Here is an 18,038-nt window from a genome sequence, read left to right on the forward strand (position 1 = left end):
AGCATTCTAAAATTAGGCGCTTCTAAAAAGAAAAGTAAACATATAACCCTGGAAAAGCTGCTGGTTTGTAAGAAACAGATCCATCATTAAGGTGATTTAACTGTAAACCATCGCTTCTGGCCAAAATACCAGTCTATAAATCATATTTACTTAATGATTATGATGATTTATCAGCTGTTTGGACTCTCATTCTGACGGCACCCATTCACTGCAGCTGAAAAAAAAAAAAAAAAAAATCGTCTACATCTTGGATGGCCCAAGAATGAGTACATTTTAATTTCTGGGTGAACTATTCCTTTTTATTTCTTTGAGGAAAAAAAAAAAAAAACTGACCCCAAGCTTTTGAACTGTGGTATATGTTTTTACTTTGTCACTTAATCGTCTGCCAGGTTACAAACTGAAGGTTACTTATTTTTAGGAGTTTGTTCTAATCCCTAACTCCAAGAATGAACAGCAGTAATAGTGACACGTTAGCAAGAAACACTAATCACATCAGTCCGCTGTAACAAACCGGTCAGATACCGATCGAGCCCTCACCTCTGCCTCTCTGGATGACATGAACTTCAGCACCACGTGTTTGAGGTACTCAAAGTTGATCTCTCTTGTGTCGGTGAGGTCTGAACTGTTGGTGACTGTGGTGTTGGAGGTGATGGGAGGCAGGCCTGAAGTTTGAGGGAGTCCTGAAGCTGGGGTTGGAGCTGTGGCGGGCATCGGTGTCTCTGAGATCGTCTTATCGGTTGATTTCTCCTGCCTGCTTTCCTGGAGTCTCTCCTTTGTCTCAGAGTCAGGATCTGGCTTCAGTTTCTGTTGCATAAACACATTGCGAGGAAATGTTTACTGACAGCTGACGTGGACTGTGTTGCATACACTGACATAATGCTTCTGAATAAACACACTCACCAGCTCTTTCTGTAATGTCCTCTTCAGTTCTGCAAGCCTCTGCTGTAGCTGCTTTATTGTCTGACAAAAATAAATAAATAAATACAATACAATACATTTATTTGTATATACAATATATCTGTATTTTAAAAATATAAATTTTTAATATTCAAAGCAATCTACTCTTATACTAAATGTTCTACTTCTTAAACATATTTACTTCCATAATGTCAGGTGCAACAGAATATACAGTTTTCACATTATAATTCAAATAATGTAGGGTGACTTGAAAAAATTTGTAAATAATGTTTTTTTTTTAACATCAAGTGCAGGATTGGTTGTTAGCAATTTTTTTTGCAGAAAATACTGTTACATTTGTAATGAAAGTTTTTGTTAAAAATGTATAATTTTATTTGTAAAATTTAAAATGTACAATAATACGCACAAATGAATAGTGCAAAATAAAACTAGACACATTTATTAAGAAAACAATTTTTGTCACATTCTTATTGGATTTTAAAGCCCATAAAAACCTTCTCCATACAAATGATTGATGCAATTATTTGAAAATTTATTCTTGTAAAATATGTTCTCTATAATTATAAAAGTAAAATAAGTAAAAACTGAAGTTATAAGAGTATATATAAAAATATGTTCTCCATTTAATTATGTTCTTACATTTAAATTCAAGTTCATAATTTTAAAATCTCTGCTCTTCTTTAACTCTTTCCCCACCAGCGTTTTTGAAAAAAGTTGCCAGCCACCACCAGCGTTTTTGCTGAATTTCACTAAAATTTGATGGCCCCCAGAATATTTTGTTGTATGAATATCTGAACATGCAATACATCAAAATAAAGACCAGACTCTACTTAAAAAAAATAAAAAATCTGTTTTATTCTAGCTTCAAGCATTGTTTTTTTTTAATCAACACTTGAACATAGGTAGGTTTCATAAAAAAAGTATGTTGAGCAAAAAGCTGAGAAAATCGCATTTTTATCAAATACTACATCTGGATCATATTCAGTAATATTATCAAAGCAAAGACGCAGTAGATGGCTTCCATCAGTATTCCCAAAGCTTGCACAGGCCTTTACCACTTTCTGGATTGACATTTCACTCAATCCAGTGAACATTAGGCAGTTTTCATTTATATGCGGTTACTGTTGATGATCGCATTATTTTTCATATGCATACGCTCGTTTCTGCGTCTTCCTGGTCTGTGTTTTTGATCGGCACTTTCTAGACTCATTCAGGAGATGTGTAATAGCGCCCCCGACTGTATAACAGTGAAAACACAGAAACCCAGAAAATTCCGTGTTTGTCAGGGAAGCGTTGTCTCATGAATAACAGAAAATTCTGTGTTTGGCAGGGAAGCGTTGTCTCATGAATAACAGAAAATTCTGTGTTTGGCACACCTTGCTCTTTTCGGCTAGCTGTTGCTCCAGGTCTTTATTGACATTTTGTAACTGGTCAAGATCACTTACAGTAACCGTCCCATTCTGCTCACCATCACACTCATCATGTGACTGTGCTGTTAAACTCAACAGCTCACCCTCAAGATCAGACACCTGTTACACACAATGAAATATGCCAATACAAAAACATCAAATAGGTAAGACAATGTATCTAACAGCAACAGGCAGCTGAGATGAAGTGCACACTGACCCGTGACTGGTAAGTAGAGAGGAGTTGTGTTTTTGTGAGGATTTCCTGCTGTAGTGACGTCAGCTGAGAGTTGTGTTCTCTCTCTCGCTCCTCAGCCTCTAAACGACGAGACTCGCACTCAGCCTGGAGAGAAGACAGACTGCTACGGGCCGCCTGCAGCTCTGACACACAATAAGAAACAGAAGCTTTTTACTGCAACCATTATGAAGCACAGAAGGTTTTTTGCATCACTGGATTTAATCTACAGTGCCTAACACATCTGTCTGTTGTATTGTCTTTGCAGGCAGAACTAAAAAAAATCATTACTGTAGTCCATTTATCAAAGAAGTGAAGTTCCTAAGTAGGTTTTTTAATACACTGCTCAAGACTCACAGCTTATAAAATTAAATCATTTTAACAAATCTTTCACTGAATCAAATGAATAAGTCAAAACAGTTACTAAATCCAACTTACTCACTGAAAAACTACTTTTGGACATGTCCAAATAAAATGAAATGAACTGTTTTGTGTTCTCTTAAGGTTTGAGAATCTTTGTATCATTATCAGAAATGTTATTTAAAAAAATATGATTTGGCTGGTAATATAAAACCATGTTAAGATATCTTTTTGTTTTTTTGCAATAAAAGACAATTATTCAATGATTCAAAAATTACACATGAAAAAAAATTTAAACATTGAAGTATATTTAAAATCTAAAACAACAATAAAATGTGTAACCAAAACAGTATTGTTTTTTAAATAAAGGTTACTAAGGGTTTGAACCATTGATATTGAGATACAATTATGTATTTTTTTTTTTTTTTGCATTTTGAGTCAGTTTTTATTTTTATATTTTCCATTTTCATTATAATTTCAAAGTTTTAGCAATTTTGTTACATGTTTTTGTCATTTTTAGTGTTTTTTATTTTTATATATTCAGTTTTCATTTTAGTTATTTTAGTACATCAAGTTAAACTAAATTAAAATAAGTCATGTTGCCTTAGCAACATAGATGAAATAGTATAAAGGCCCGTTTACACCAAGGACGATAACCATAAAGATAACGATAAAGATATAGTTCTAAAAATCGTTCTCAATATTAAAGAATAGCAGAGTACACACCACAACTATAACAATAAAGGCACAGATAAACGATATCATTGGAATCGCTTTCAGAACGATTTTTCCAGTTGATGAATGATAAAAACATTGACACCCAATCAGAATCCATCCTGCTATAACGAGCTCGAGAATTTAAAGCGACAGACGAGCTTGCACTTAGAATAAACAGACGATATTGTCCGCTGGTGTGGACGCTAATATAGTTATCTTTATAGTTAGAGTTCTTGGTGTAAACGGGGCTTAACCCTGTAAACTTTAACTATAATAGCCCTGGTTTGAACCAGTTCTTAAAGGTGGGGTAAGTGACTTCTGGTAGCCAGTGTTGATATTTCAAATCACCAAAACAAACACGCCCCTACCCCAAAAGAGTCTCTCCCCTATTTTGATAGCTCCACCCCACACATACGCACGCAACCCAGGCAACGATTAGTTCTGTGAAACAAAGCAAAACCAATGTTACACCCACACACGGCACGACACGACAAATCCCCAACAGAAAACTGCTGCTGCGTTCTATTTATGATGTATTGACACAAATTTCAAATGATTTTCAGTGGTCACTTTATCGCGTCCAGTGTAGACAGACTTTAGCTGTTGCGGCGCGGTAACTGTCGCGTCCGGTGTAGACAAGGTGCTACTCACATATCAAGAAGAAACAAAGCAACCTCTGCGTCCGATCGCAGGCCTTCCTCTCCTTGAGTTCTCTCCAGCGCTCGAAAGCTGATCCGATATTTACACGGATCTTACTTCTTGCCTTATCGTAAAGCCTTATTTTGTTCCGCAGACGTTTTCCTCTTTTGTTTTTTATCCTCCATCTCTATTTTCTGTCGTCGCTCGGCTCGGCTAATGTCTGTCCTGTGCACTGAGCGCTCTCTCCTCCGCATCATGAGTAGACACGCCCCTTACTGCTGATTGGCTACAAGTTTGCTTAGGTACTCGGCCCGACTCAGTTTTCTAAAACGTTTTTGAAAAAATACATACCCCACCTTTAAGGGTTCTGAGGGGTGGACAGGGGCTACCAAAACACAACTGGTCCCTCACCTTCCTTCAGCATGTTTAGTTCTTCCTCCTTTGCTCCTAAATTCTGAGAAAGACGACTCGCTTCATTTTCCGCCTTTTCAAGAGACTCTGCCATTTTGCTGACCTATCAAAGTCAAGCAAAACCTAAATTTCCTAACACAGGTAAATGGCTTTACGAGTGAAAAATTCATGTGAAAAATGGATGCATGTTTGATAAGCCAATAAGCCAGTGAATTAACCTGTTGTTGGAGTTCTTCTCTCTGTTTTCTGGTTTCCTCCAGAGCTTTGGCAATTTCAACGCTTACCGTCTGTCTGCTGATCAACTCCGCCTGTAACATCGACAAATGTGTCACATAAATGTCATAATGGTCAGCAACATAACTCAAGCTCGGATGATCAACCAGTAGGGATTTTGCTTGACTGTTTTATAATATTACTTTAACTTTCTTTTGTTTTTAACTTACACTACACCTTTCATATGTTTGGGGTCAGTTAGAATTTGTTCTAAAGAAATTAATACTTTTACGGATATTTTATATTATATAATTATTAAGCAAGGACATATTAAATTGTTCAAAAGTGAGAGTAAAAACTTATTTTAAAATATTTATATTTCAAATAAATGCTGTATTAAGCAGCACAACTCAGCATATTAGAATGATTTCTGAAGGATCATGTAACTATACATTTTTTGAAAGATTCTACTTTAAATTAAATTACATTTATAAAAATAGAAAACACTTATTTTAAACTGTAATTATATTTCATAATAATACATTATTTTTGATTAAATAAATGCTGCCTTGGTGAACATAAATCTTATCAACCCCAATCTTTTGAATGGTAGTGTATGTCACAGTGAATCTGTGAAGTGAATCAGTAGTGGCAGATGATTCTCACTCTGGACTGCTCTAGTTCTGCTGTCAGTCTCTCTACAATGCTGTCCACCTCAGCTTTGCTCTTCAACAGTGAGGCTTTTTCCTCCTCCAGTAACCGCTTGAGAAAAAGAGACAAGCATCAGATAACTTTTAATAACGTTCCTATGTTAACTGAATAATAATTAAAGAAAGACCAGTGATGTTTCACACACCAGGTTGTCCTGATGCTTGCTTGCCTCTGTTTCTCTCTCTCTCTGTAGTGCAAGAAGTTCCTCCTCCAGCCTGGCTGTTTTCTCCAAGCCTCTCTGTCTCTGTGTCGAGACCTGCTGCAGTAGTCTCTCTCTCTCCTCTGCCCACTCTGCCTGCTGTGGGACCAAAGGTTAGAGGTCAACACCCTAAGGCAAAACTAAAAGGAGTTAACCAGAGTTTAGAGCCGAGTTTCCTAAAAACCACCTGTTTAATAACTCTAAACCCCATAAGTTATTTTCCTCGTCTAATGCTAGCGTCCCAGTAGGTATGACTGATATCTGACAGAAGGGGGCGACATTTCAGCAAAAACTGTCTGTGACAAACCCAAACCGAGGCAGCTATTGAGACGTTTGGTGACTTCGACCGACAGCACGCACCAGCTTTTCTGCATGCGTTTCACTGTCTTCAAGTTGCTGTTGCAGACTCTTCATCGTCTCATTGCAGTCAGCCAGCCTCTGCTCCAGATCTGATATCTGACACAACACACACATCATTTAGATCATTCAGCCAGTCACGTGACGTGTGGGTTAACTGTGGGTTAACTCACCTGTGTGTCTGTCCTCTCTCTGTAAGCTTTGGACGAATCGTCTTTGTGCTTGACCAGAGTCTGCAGATCTGTGATGTTGGCGTTCTGCCGAGAGATCTGGAAACAAATGAGAAACAGAAATTTTGTCATTCAATTAAAGTTATTACAGTACAAAAGGTGTAAAGAACAACATAGTTTATAACTCAGTATAGTAGAGCAGAGTGCAGTATTAGGGGTGTGAATATTTCAAAACGATAAGATTAAAAGGGTCATATGATGTTGCTAAAAAGAACATTATGTTGTGTATTTGGTGTAATGCAATGTGTTTATGCGGTTTAAGGTTCAAAAACATTATTTTCCACATACTGTACATTATTGTTTCTCCTCTATGCCCCGCCTTTCTGAAACGTGTCGATTTTTACAAAGCTCATCGGTCTGAAAAGCGAGGTGTGCTGTGATTGGCCAGCTATCCAGTGCGCTGTGATTGGCCGAATACCTCAAGCGTGTGACGGAAATGTTACGCCCCTTACCATATTGTGATGATGCCCTGTCCGGCCGGAGCTACGAGACTAGGCATTTGTTGCATCCAGTGGGGACATAATTACGGATTATAATAACTTATACAGTGTCTTTTTACGCGTTGCGTTGCATCGCGTAAACATAAAACCATGTCTGCATTTGTGATCGGAGAAATGGCAAACAACAAGCGCTACTCTACACTGCTCAAAACTCGCGTTTGAATCATCAGTGGCAAATCCTTTAAATATGAAAACGTACTTACAGTCTGTGAGTCAGAACAGCCGGCATTGTAGTCTACTCTACCAGGATCAGGAAACAGTCCTCCATAAAATGTGCTGGACACATCGGAATATTTGGGTTGAACTGTTCTGGAACAGTGTTGTAAATACAACTTAACCACTGATTTCTAGTCGTGTCCTCTTTTGGAATGCAAAACAAAGTAGTTTCGCTTTCACAACGAAGCACACAGTGTCACACACGGCAGGCTTGAGTGAGGAATGGCCGGAGGACTTGAGAACGGCGCGGCCGGCGGGCTTGCGGCAACCACATGTGACGACCCCGGGCTGGACTCCGCTTCGTCCACGGTGAAAGCCGATCCGGCGATCTACAGCGCCAAGTTGATGAATTTCCTCAGCGACCAGCATGGATCAGCTTCAGGCATGACGAAGCGGTTATCATCCTCTTTTGGAAGGCCAAACAAAGTAGTTTCGCTTTCACAACGAAACACACAGCGGCTTCACAACATGGCGGCCGGCGGCAGCAACAACAATACTACAGCGAGAATAAAAGTTACGCCTTCTTTCTTTGCGTGATCATTTGGGCGGGCATTATGCAAATCTTCCCACATCGTGACGTAGACGTGGGGGCGTGTTAGAACAAGCCGTTTTAGGTAGGCGTGGTTGACTCTTAACTTTTATAAAGAATATCTCTTTGGATTTGAGACTTTAGTCTTTGTAACTTTACAGATCTTCTTTATGCACCAAGAGCTTGTAACACTCCAAAGAGAAAGGAAAAATTGAAATCGCATCATATGACCCCTTTAAATTTTTCAATTCAATTCAAAAGGGTTTTTGCAAATTCAGTTAAATCAGTCTCAATTCACAATGAAATCTGATTTGATTCATGATTAAATTTTGTATTTTTTAAAATGCCTTTAGAACATTATTTAAATACATTTTACACTACAATTGAAAAGTTTGGGTTCAGTATTATTATTATTATTTTTTTTTAAGAATTAATACTTTTGAGTAAGGACACATTAAATTGATCAAAAGTGCCAAATCAGCCTTGCATCACAGGAATAAATTACATTCTAAAATGTGACCCTGGACCACAAAACCAGTCATAAGGGTCAATTTTTGGAAATTGAGATTTACACACCATCTCAAAGTTGAATAAATAAGCTTTCCATTGATGGTTTGTTATGATAGGACATCGATATGATGATAGAATATTTGGCCGAGATACAACTATTTGAATATCTGGAACCTGAAATCAAAATATTGAGAAAAATCACCTTTAAAGTTGTCCAAATGAAGTTCTTAGCAATGTTTTGATATATTTACAGTAGGAAATTTACAAAATATCTTTATGGAACATGATCTTTACTTAATGTCCTAATGATTTGTGGCATAAAAGAAAAATCAATAATTTTGACCCATACAAAGCATTTTTGGCTATTGCTACAAATATACCCCAGCGACTTAAGACTGGTTTTGTGCTCCAGGGTCACAAATATATAATTAAATATAAAACAGTTATTTTACAATAGAATATTTCACAATATTACTATTTTTGCTGTATTTTTGCATACATGGTACATGATTGCAGCGTGTCAACAAAATACTTTTACATTTTCCATATTTGACTATAAAAATATATATATTTTTAAACATTTCATTTATTTTCATGACTTCCTGGAAATCACAATTGTAAAAACATTATGTAGAGCAGCACGAGCTTAGATGCTGGGGTTTACCTGGGCCTCCAGTGAACTGACCGCAGTGGTGTGATTTGTTCTCTCCTCCAGTAACTCTCCTCTGGCCTCCTCTAACCTCTGCTGTAATGAAAACTTCTACACACACACAAACACAGCATTCAGATATTAGATGACTGAAACTGCAGTAAGACGATAAGCGGTATATGTGAGTGTCCTCTGACCTCCTTGAGTAGTTCCTGTAGGTGCTCGTCCTGAGAGAGGTTCGCATCTAGTCTCCTCTCTAAGGAGGTGGCCTTCTCCTGCAGATCAGCCAATAGACGCTCTCTCTCCTCCTCCTGACCAATCACAGTAAGGTATGAAGAGTTATAACAATGTGATAATGAAATGGTATTGCATTTAGAGTGTTAAAATTAATTAAATTTAATTAATATAAACCGCTAGATGCAGTGCAGTGATAGTATCTCAAGATGCATTGTCAAAATGTTTAAAAACCACTTGAATATAAAATGAAAAGCTATAGAAAACAGACAAATGCAATTTGCATATATAGTTAGATTTTGTAGGTCCTAATAAGTAAGAAGCATTTATTTTGATGTAATTATATAGCCTACAGGTTTCGATTAGATGCCACTCACGTGTGTGCCTGCATAATTTAGCACATTAGCAGACAACAATTTTCACTTGCAAATGCGAGTGAAGGCTTTAGTATCAATGGATTCTTTGTCGAGTCAATCAGACCTTGTTCTTGTGCTGCTCGTGCTGTAGCTTCAGCTTATTGTGTTCAGACTGGAGCTGCTCCATTGATTTCTCTAGTGCCTTTGCATTGTTTTGTGCCTGGAAAACAGAGAAGAAACAATACAGAAACAATGTGGAAATGATTTTTATCATGCAATTCAAGCAAAACGGAAAACATTCTATATTCTTTAAACAGATCTTGACTGTATGGTTACTTCAGGGGCAATTTATGAAAGGAAGGGTTTAAATGTTTAAATATAACAGATTGAGCTAAAGTTATAAATTTAAGCTTTTTTCTTGGATATTAGTCTAGAATTTCACAATAGCAAATTTTCCAGTCAACTGCAATTGCAAACCACAGAAAACCTAACATGTTATTGCACACATATTGCAACAAAACAATTAAAAATAATAACATGGAAATATTGGAAACAATATCTTACTTGGGTTTAATAAAACAAGCCAAGAACTCTCCATTAAAGAAATCATGAGCAATGTTATAACACTGTTATAAATGTATAAATACAACACATACATACATATAGAAGGAAATGATAAAGTGCAAGGTGGGCTGAAAACACTTTGAAGGGAGGGGTGGCTCTGTTCTCAAAAGTGACCCTCTTGGCTTCTGAGTGTCATCTGTACTGATGAGCTGAAGGTTGCCAAGTGCTCACCTTCTGGAAGTCCTCTGACACCTGCTGGATCAGCTGCTGTAACTCCTGCTCTCTCTTCTCCAGAGCCACAACCTTCCTCTCAGCCTCTGTTCTCTCACTCAACAACTCATCCCTAAAAGACACAGGTGGACAAACTGGAGATTTGATTCTCATCCTTTAGACATTATTATGTTTTCTGAAAGAAACTTCTTCAGAAAGAAGAATTCCTTCAAAGCCAAAGTGGTTAAACATTTAATGAATGTCTCAACAGCCTTTGAAGCATTTCCATCCAGATATTTTGCAGTAGGAATGAATCACGGTGTGAACTATTCCTTTATGGAAGTCAAGTTCTTCTGTATTTCTTTACACACCTCTGGGCCTGCAGCTGTGAGTTGACCCTGCACATCTCCTCGTGTTCCTCTCCCAGCTCATACAGCTTGTCTTGGGTTTGGCTCAGGGTCAGTCTTGCTGTGTTCAGCTCCTCTCCTCTCAGTTTGAGCTCTTTCTCCCGCTGACTTAGCTGTTCCTCTCGCCTCAGCAGCTGCAGGACAAATGTATGATCCGGCCTCTTAAACAGTTTGGGAATAAGATGGAACTTCTTGTCTATTCTGCAGTGTATACGAGTCTGTGTTTTCTGACACTTCTGGGTGTTAGATTAGATATTCCTTTAACTTAGATATGCATCAGTGTAAAAAATATTGTTGAGTGCAGGAATGTGAAGGAAGGTGACGTGTGTAATTTTTTGAAGTCTGTTTTAATGCTACTCTTGCTATAAAGAACTAATAAAAGAATACACTGTGCTGACCATGTGTTTGACTTTGGCCAGTTCCTGCTGCTGAAAGCCCTCCAGCTCATCCAGGTCATCTCTCTTCTGGAACAGACTTAAACTCTGCTCCGTCATCTCATCTAGCCGAGCTGCCAGTGACAACTTCTCCTGTTCAAGAGAAAGAAGACAAAACAATTAGAAAACAGGTTATTAACACTGATGTTTGAAATAAACATTTATCGGATGCTTTTAAACTGAAAGTGACTAGTCAGGCTCGACAGTCCTTCCTAAAATCTTTATCCAATATGTTACAAAGGATCTTTACCTGCTCCAGAGTAGCTAGCTTTTCTATCCACTCCTGGTCCTTCTTCTCTAATGCTAAGGCCATGCCTTCTGCCATCTTGGCTCGGTTGGTCTGGAAAGCTTCATTCTGGTCCTGAAGTTTGCGCATGGATGCTGATTGAACACAGAAATAAGACAAAAGATTGATTCTTTCCGGTTTCTGCTTTAATCTTTCTGATTTCCTTCTTAAAGACATATTCCAGATCATTTTCAACATAATATCTATAGGCTGCATCTATGCTGCATGTTTAGTTTTCACAGATGAGATGATAATTTAAATATGTTCCCCAGCATGTGCAAAGTAGCAACAAACATGTTTACATTAAATATACTTGAATTGGCAGTTCAGCAGGGAAGAGATTTGGAGGGTTTAAAAGCAGAAATGTGCAGCTTATATTTTTATTAAAGTACATTAAATATTAAATCAGTAAAAAAAATAAATAAAAGTTTATTTCTATAACCCTTAAAGGAATAGTTCACCCAAAAATGAAAACTTACTGAAAATGTATGTACCTTTAGGCCATGCAAGATGTAAAGGAGTTCATCAGAATAGATTTGGAGAGCATTACATCACTTGCAATGGATCCTCTGCAGTGAATGGGTGCCGTCAGAATGAGATTCCAAACAGTTTATAAAAACATCACTATAATCTACAATATCTTGTGAAGCAAAAAACTGCAAGTTTGTAAGAAACAAATCCATCCTTAAGACGTTTTAACTTTAAACCATTGCTTCAGGCTAAAACACCAGTCCATAATCACATTTTCTTCTGTGGATTACTTGTTGATTATTGTGTTGCATTTATCAGCTATTTGGACTCTCATTCTGACGGCACCTATTCACTGGAGAGGATTGATGAGCAAGTGACGGAATGCTACATTTCTCCAAATCTGTTCCAAAGAAGAAACTAACATTTCTACATCTTGGATGGCCTGAGTACATTTTCAGCAGATTTTCATTTTTGGGTGAACTATTTCTTTAAAACAGATAGATGTAACATGAAATTACTGGTTAGGTGTTACCACAGATGGTAATGTTAGACCCAACATACAAAGTCCCTAACATATCAATACATAAAATATTCATTTTGCTATCTTTGTTAGTTTCGTTGTCCTTGTTAGTACAGCTGTAAAACAGATTGTTAGTATATACAAGTATTTTTTAGTTGACTGTAATCAGTTTATTTTTCCTTTTACTTTGGGTATGTCTAGAAATGGGATCTGAGCTTTTAGAGATTAATAACACTTCTTAGCAAAATATCTTACATTAGGTTGCTACAGGCACAATTTACAATTTCCAAAGAAAAAAAAAAAAACAATGTCACCCTCACAAAAATTGTTTAAAGCAGCGTGTTTGCTCTATAGATTTCACCTCTAAAACTCAGAAGCCATGGCCCCAGACACATATTTCCCAGGCGTAGAAAACTCCTGGGAGTTTAAAGAAAGAGGTTAAAGAAATATTCTGGGTTCAACACAAGTCAAGCTCTACCAGCAGCATTTGTGGGATATTTTTAAATAATATAAAGACGCCTCTTTATCTACATATTTATTTATTTATTTAAAAAAAGCAAAACATACTGCTAGAGTAACAAAAATAATTATAATAATTAAACTGTAATAATAATAATAATAATAATAATAATAGTGTAAATTGTTCTTTTTGAAGTGAGAACATTCCAGATGAACATCTTTTTTGAACATTTGGGGAGAAATAATATTCGATGATATCAACATTATAAAAAAGCTTAACTTATATTAAGTCCTGTGATAAAACATTCAATTTAAAGACAATGAACGAATTAACTATCTTCATTTTTTTGCTTTCTGATCAAGAGCCAACCTTGTTTGTCTATAAAAATGTATGTCTGAATTGTGTGAGGTTTGTGTAAAAGCACTGGACAAACGAATGGAAAACAGAGCAGAGGAGAGAAAGCCAAAAGAAGGAAGAGGCGAAAAGAACGGTACGTACAATCCTGATACTTCTCTAATGCAATCTCAAGCTTCTCCTTGGTCTTCTGCATTAGCCGAAGCTGCTCAGCGTAGTCTAGGGTTGGGGAATGGGATACCGACACACACAAAAACACGACCAGAGGGAAGCAGAGGAGGATGAGGGGGAGGATCACGGAGACGGGACAAAACAGGGGGGAGAAAACAAAGGGATAAATATGATTGAGAAGATAAACAAATGGGAGGGAAAAACAGAATGATTTTCTGAGATGAGAAAACCAGACTGATTGTGAGGCTGAACAATGACCAACCTTTGACCTTTACACTAAAAGATCATCCCTGATCAGGTCAATTATGCAATCATCTTATCTAGTACTGCTCATTTAGGGTTAAAGGAGTTTCTAGATCAGGCTATGTAATCGCATACCATGGCAGGCTGATAGCGAGAGCCAGGAATCTATTATTTATGCGGAGTTTTCCAGGCCGTTACAGTGGAGTCATTTGCATTCATTCCTGGCTTGTTTTGTGGCAAATCTGTCAAATGTCATGTGCTTTATACATTTCCACTGTGGCAAAAGGTGTAAAGGGTTTAGAGGCGTCCAAATACAGACTGAAATAGACTCGGCACGTAAAAGTGGCAGGTGAGAAGGATGTACACGTAACAGCCTGTCTCTAGTTTTTCCTTTTCTCACTGATTTCCACTGACGTTTTGTAAAGCCGTCACATTGGCCTTTCGTATCTTTTTCCTCCTTTCAGTCTTTTTCTCTTGTTGTGTTTACATGAGCATCACTGTATTGTGTTGGCGATACCTGAGAGTTTGGCCTCCAGCTTTCGTATCTGATCATTTCTACGCTGAATCTGAGAAGAAACATCATCTCTGGAGCTGCTGCCATCAGAAGTCTAAGAGTGAATGACAGAGATGGAGACATTTATTTTAAAATATAACATAGGAAAAAAAAACTAGGAATGCATCAATATTAAAAATCTGGCTAATACTGATTAGTATTATTTATCATTTAATACTGATTGTATATTATTTATAGTATTTTTTTAGTGTTAGTTATTCCAGTGTTATAGCCAATAACTAATAGGATTAGAAGAATATTAGAAGAATTGCTAATATTAAAATTTAATTAATATTAATAAGTAAAAAATAAATAAAACTAGTTAAAAATAAAGAGTTTAAAAATAAAATCAACAGTTTTAGGATGCAAAAATGATGTACAGTACAAAAAAAATTATCTTATGATTTTATTTAACAATGAGGTAAATATTCACTTTGAGCATTAAATGACAGCAAAGACAGCCTAAATGTAAAAACTGTGGAAATGAGCATGAACAATTAAATATACAATATTGACCAATGCCAATAAATTAGAAAAACACAAAACACTAATATCAGAGAAATATAATTGCACATACTTTATAAGAACTACAGAATGCAAAATGGAGATGTTTATTTATTTGGTTAAAAAAGTATACCAAAAAGTTTATCAGCACAAATGCAGAATTATACGTTTTTATTTACATTGTCGTTGGGGTCCAAAACCGTTGGCTTCTCTCAGTAAAACATCTACTATATAAGGGTGGCTTTGATTTAGACCGGTTACCGATACTGCTCTCATCCTCCAACAAGCCTACAGCGTTAATTATTTAGGATAACCTGAACCTAACCCTGAGAGTGTTTGCCATTAATTGCTAGAGGACACGAGTGTCAGGTTACACTGGTTTGTCGAAGCATGTGACATTATTTAGCACTCACTAGATTTCACTGGTTTCCCAAGCAGCATAGCACAGCACTCTAGTAATAAACTTCATCATACTACCAGGCTGTTCAGCTGCAGCACTGTGCAAACACAGTCAGTACACAGTCATATAACTTTCTCTAGAATGGATACTGTAAATATGCCAGTCATTTGAAACATGAATAATTACTATGCTGATTTATTAGGGCCATTCTGCTTTTGTAATAGGAAATAATGAAGTACTTATTATGTCTGCTTATCAAAATGTGTCAGCTGGAACTTCACTGATACCTAGATGTGAATGTGAATTCTCATAACATTTTTGAGAACATTTTTTAAAAAGATTAACCACCATTCAGTGCAAGCGTGAGAGGAATAGAACACAAAATTATTACTTTTTGACCATAATCCAAACTCTAAATAAGCCAAGAATAAACTGTACAGTGGATGCTGAATATTTAGCTTCGCCATCACAGGAATAAATTATATTTTAAATTAAAATAGAAAACATTTATTTTAATTAACTGTATTTTAAACAAATAAATGCATCCTTGATCTTGCCAAAAATCTTACGAACCCCAAACTTTTGAATGATAGTGAAATGCACTAATAATTGGTGTAGTAGATAAAAGCACTCAATACATTAACGTTTGAAAATGTAGGCTATACATTAAATATGAAGAAAGCAGTAACATCGTACTATGATCGAGATATCCTGGTAATATCACCAGCTAGACATTTTAAAACAGACCCAACAACTTTATGGGTCTCAATATTGCATGAAGATATGATATCGCAAGAAGCTGGAGACTGAGAATTACACAAAAGCAGAGAAAGATCTACTCACAAAGTCATCGCCAGAATCTGCGCCCACAGAAGTGATGGACTCTTTGCTCATGGAGCGAGGGATGCGGCCTGATCGAGGGGCAGTGGCGGCCTCCTCCGCCAGCTTCTTCTTCAACTTTGCGAACATCTCTGTAGTGTAGATGTAGCGTTTAGCTGTGTGTGTGTAAAGCAATGATTTGAACGTCTCCCCAACTGTCAACGAGACACTTCAGGGTCCTCGGAAAGCAGAACGGCTTATATTCACAGCGTAAGCAGATCTCATTCTGGTGTTACTCTCTGCTGCCTTGACTCTGTGGAAAATTACAACATTAGGACTACATTAACATCTAGTGGTCAAATCCAATCAAACAAGGCTTTTAACCATCAGATACTTTTCTGAATGAAATGAGTTTGCTGTGCTGCCAACCTGCATGCTAAGAGTGAACTGCTTAGTACATCTTGTGTACATCTGTACCTGTTTATATAGTTAGTGGAGGTGACATATCAAAATAGTACTACACTTACATTATTGATACTCAAGTTCAGAATTATTTAAAGCAGATGAGTTGTTTTTAAGCAAGACATGGACAATACTGTAAAATTAAATATTAATATCGCCCTAAATTCTTATGCGTTTTTATGTTTTAGAATAGACTGAATGTGCCAAGAGACTCAATGTTTACATGGCTTGATATGCTACACTGTAGTAAGTGTCAGATTTGATTATGACACGTAAGCTTGATGGCAGAACCATTCATCCATCACATGCTGACAGTGTATGACAACATCCACCCCAAAGCTCTCGATAAAAAGCCCAGAGCCGAGCAATAACAGAAAAAAAAATTGTAAACACAGCTAGCTAATGTTAGCTCTCGTCCATCTCCTTTACTAAACCAACAAAACAGACGAGCGTAAACCTACCGTAAAAACTCCATAGACTCTGACAGAGCTGAGGTTCATTGTAACAGAAATCACGTTTAACGCTAATATCTCTCCAGGCGTTACATCTGTGTGTGTTGTTTTTGTCGCGGCTAGCACCTGGCTACTAACTTCACACGTAATCTTCAGTCACCAGATTCCTGATGACGTTCCAGGAACAACTTGGCGATTGTGCTCGTCGCTGATTGGGCGACAACAGGATGCAGGCGTGGCTACAGGTTCATACTCACAAATGGTCACAGTATTAGTACCGCATTGATAAATTAGACGCATACTATTTTTAAAATGTATGTTGTCATAATAATATGTTTACATTTATATGATATTAAAATAATCATTATTGATTGGATATTAGATTTTACTTTCGCATGTATTCTAATGTTGGAAGGATTTTTCCCCCGCAAAAAATTTGGCTACTTAAAAGCAACTCCTGAATAATAGCTTGCTATTTTGTTTCTTACTAAATATAAATCTGAACATGAGCTTTCACTACGTAATTACATACATAGATAGGCTACTATTTGTAGGTAAAATAATTAATGCAAACTCACCTTTAATATAAAATGTCTGGAATAGCCAGTTAATGCACCTATATGGATTTTCAGGTTGAAATGTCTCTTATACTAAGGAATATATTACAATTAAAAAATGAAAATATAATGTTATAATAAATATAATAAATATAATTTATAAATTGGGAATATTAAAAAAAAAAAAACAAGAAGAAAATAATTCTACATTTATATTTAAAAAAAAATGACAATCTCTAAGGGCTGATAAAAATTTTTTTGGACATTTTAGAGGGATAGTTCACCTCCCATTCTTCATAACAAAATACAAATTAAAAAGAAAAGAAAATTCTGTCATTTACTCAGCCACCCTCCCAGCCATTAATTTCAATTATATTTTCCCCTTACTATGAAAGTCTGTGCATGGCTACCATGAACAGTTTGGTGACCAACATTCTTCAAAATATCTTCTGTTGTGCTCAACAGAAGAAAGACACTCATACAGGTTTGGAACATCTTGAGGATGAGTGAAAGATGACAGGATTTTCATTTCATTTTTGAGTGAACTATCGCTTTATGGTTGCCTCCATGCACAGTCCTACTGAGTAGGCCTACATGCCCTTTAAGATGATTCTCATATGGGTTGTGTAATCACCTCCAACATAGCCATCATATATTGTCATTTGTTGGCAAGACCTGCATGTTACACATCGGTATTCTGAGAAACAGCACTGTCCTTTGGCAATGTCTGTTAATATTGTGCATAATTTGCAATGCCATTTGGGACTCTTTTAATTGGTTT

General features: G+C 36.7%; 1 protein-coding gene across 2 annotated transcripts in view; it reads right to left on the bottom strand.

The window, feature by feature from the left end:
- LOC107676620 (golgin subfamily A member 1) overlaps positions 1-16,896 on the bottom strand; it is a 21,668-nt gene extending 4,772 nt beyond the window's left edge. Inside the window, exons 1-21 of one of the 2 annotated variants that reach the window (XM_016471208.1) lie at positions 16,710-16,895; positions 15,811-16,099; positions 14,028-14,118; positions 13,241-13,315; positions 11,256-11,386; positions 10,970-11,098; positions 10,536-10,705; positions 10,186-10,297; positions 9,515-9,610; positions 8,998-9,111; positions 8,816-8,911; positions 6,340-6,435; positions 6,170-6,265; positions 5,756-5,908; positions 5,566-5,661; positions 4,905-4,994; positions 4,687-4,789; positions 2,545-2,705; positions 2,295-2,447; positions 901-960; positions 538-804 (exon numbers count right to left, since the gene is read on the bottom strand). In XM_016471208.1, coding sequence (XP_016326694.1) covers positions 538-804; positions 901-960; positions 2,295-2,447; positions 2,545-2,705; positions 4,687-4,789; positions 4,905-4,994; positions 5,566-5,661; positions 5,756-5,908; positions 6,170-6,265; positions 6,340-6,435; positions 8,816-8,911; positions 8,998-9,111; positions 9,515-9,610; positions 10,186-10,297; positions 10,536-10,705; positions 10,970-11,098; positions 11,256-11,386; positions 13,241-13,315; positions 14,028-14,118; positions 15,811-15,936 — 2,415 coding nt within the window. In that variant the 5' untranslated portion in view covers positions 15,937-16,099; positions 16,710-16,895. Of the gene's footprint in view, positions 1-537; positions 805-900; positions 961-2,294; positions 2,448-2,544; positions 2,706-4,686; positions 4,790-4,904; positions 4,995-5,565; positions 5,662-5,755; positions 5,909-6,169; positions 6,266-6,339; positions 6,436-8,815; positions 8,912-8,997; positions 9,112-9,514; positions 9,611-10,185; positions 10,298-10,535; positions 10,706-10,969; positions 11,099-11,255; positions 11,387-13,240; positions 13,316-14,027; positions 14,119-15,810; positions 16,100-16,709 lie in introns of both variants that reach the window. The other variant, XM_016471209.1, reaches the window with a different exon arrangement.
- Positions 16,897-18,038: the final 1,142 nt, after the last annotated feature.

The sequence above is a fragment of the Sinocyclocheilus anshuiensis genome, unplaced genomic scaffold, assembly GCF_001515605.1.
Source record: "Sinocyclocheilus anshuiensis isolate Anshui unplaced genomic scaffold, SAMN03320099.WGS_v1.1 scaffold296, whole genome shotgun sequence".
NCBI classification, from domain to species: Eukaryota; Metazoa; Chordata; class Actinopteri; order Cypriniformes; family Cyprinidae; genus Sinocyclocheilus; species Sinocyclocheilus anshuiensis.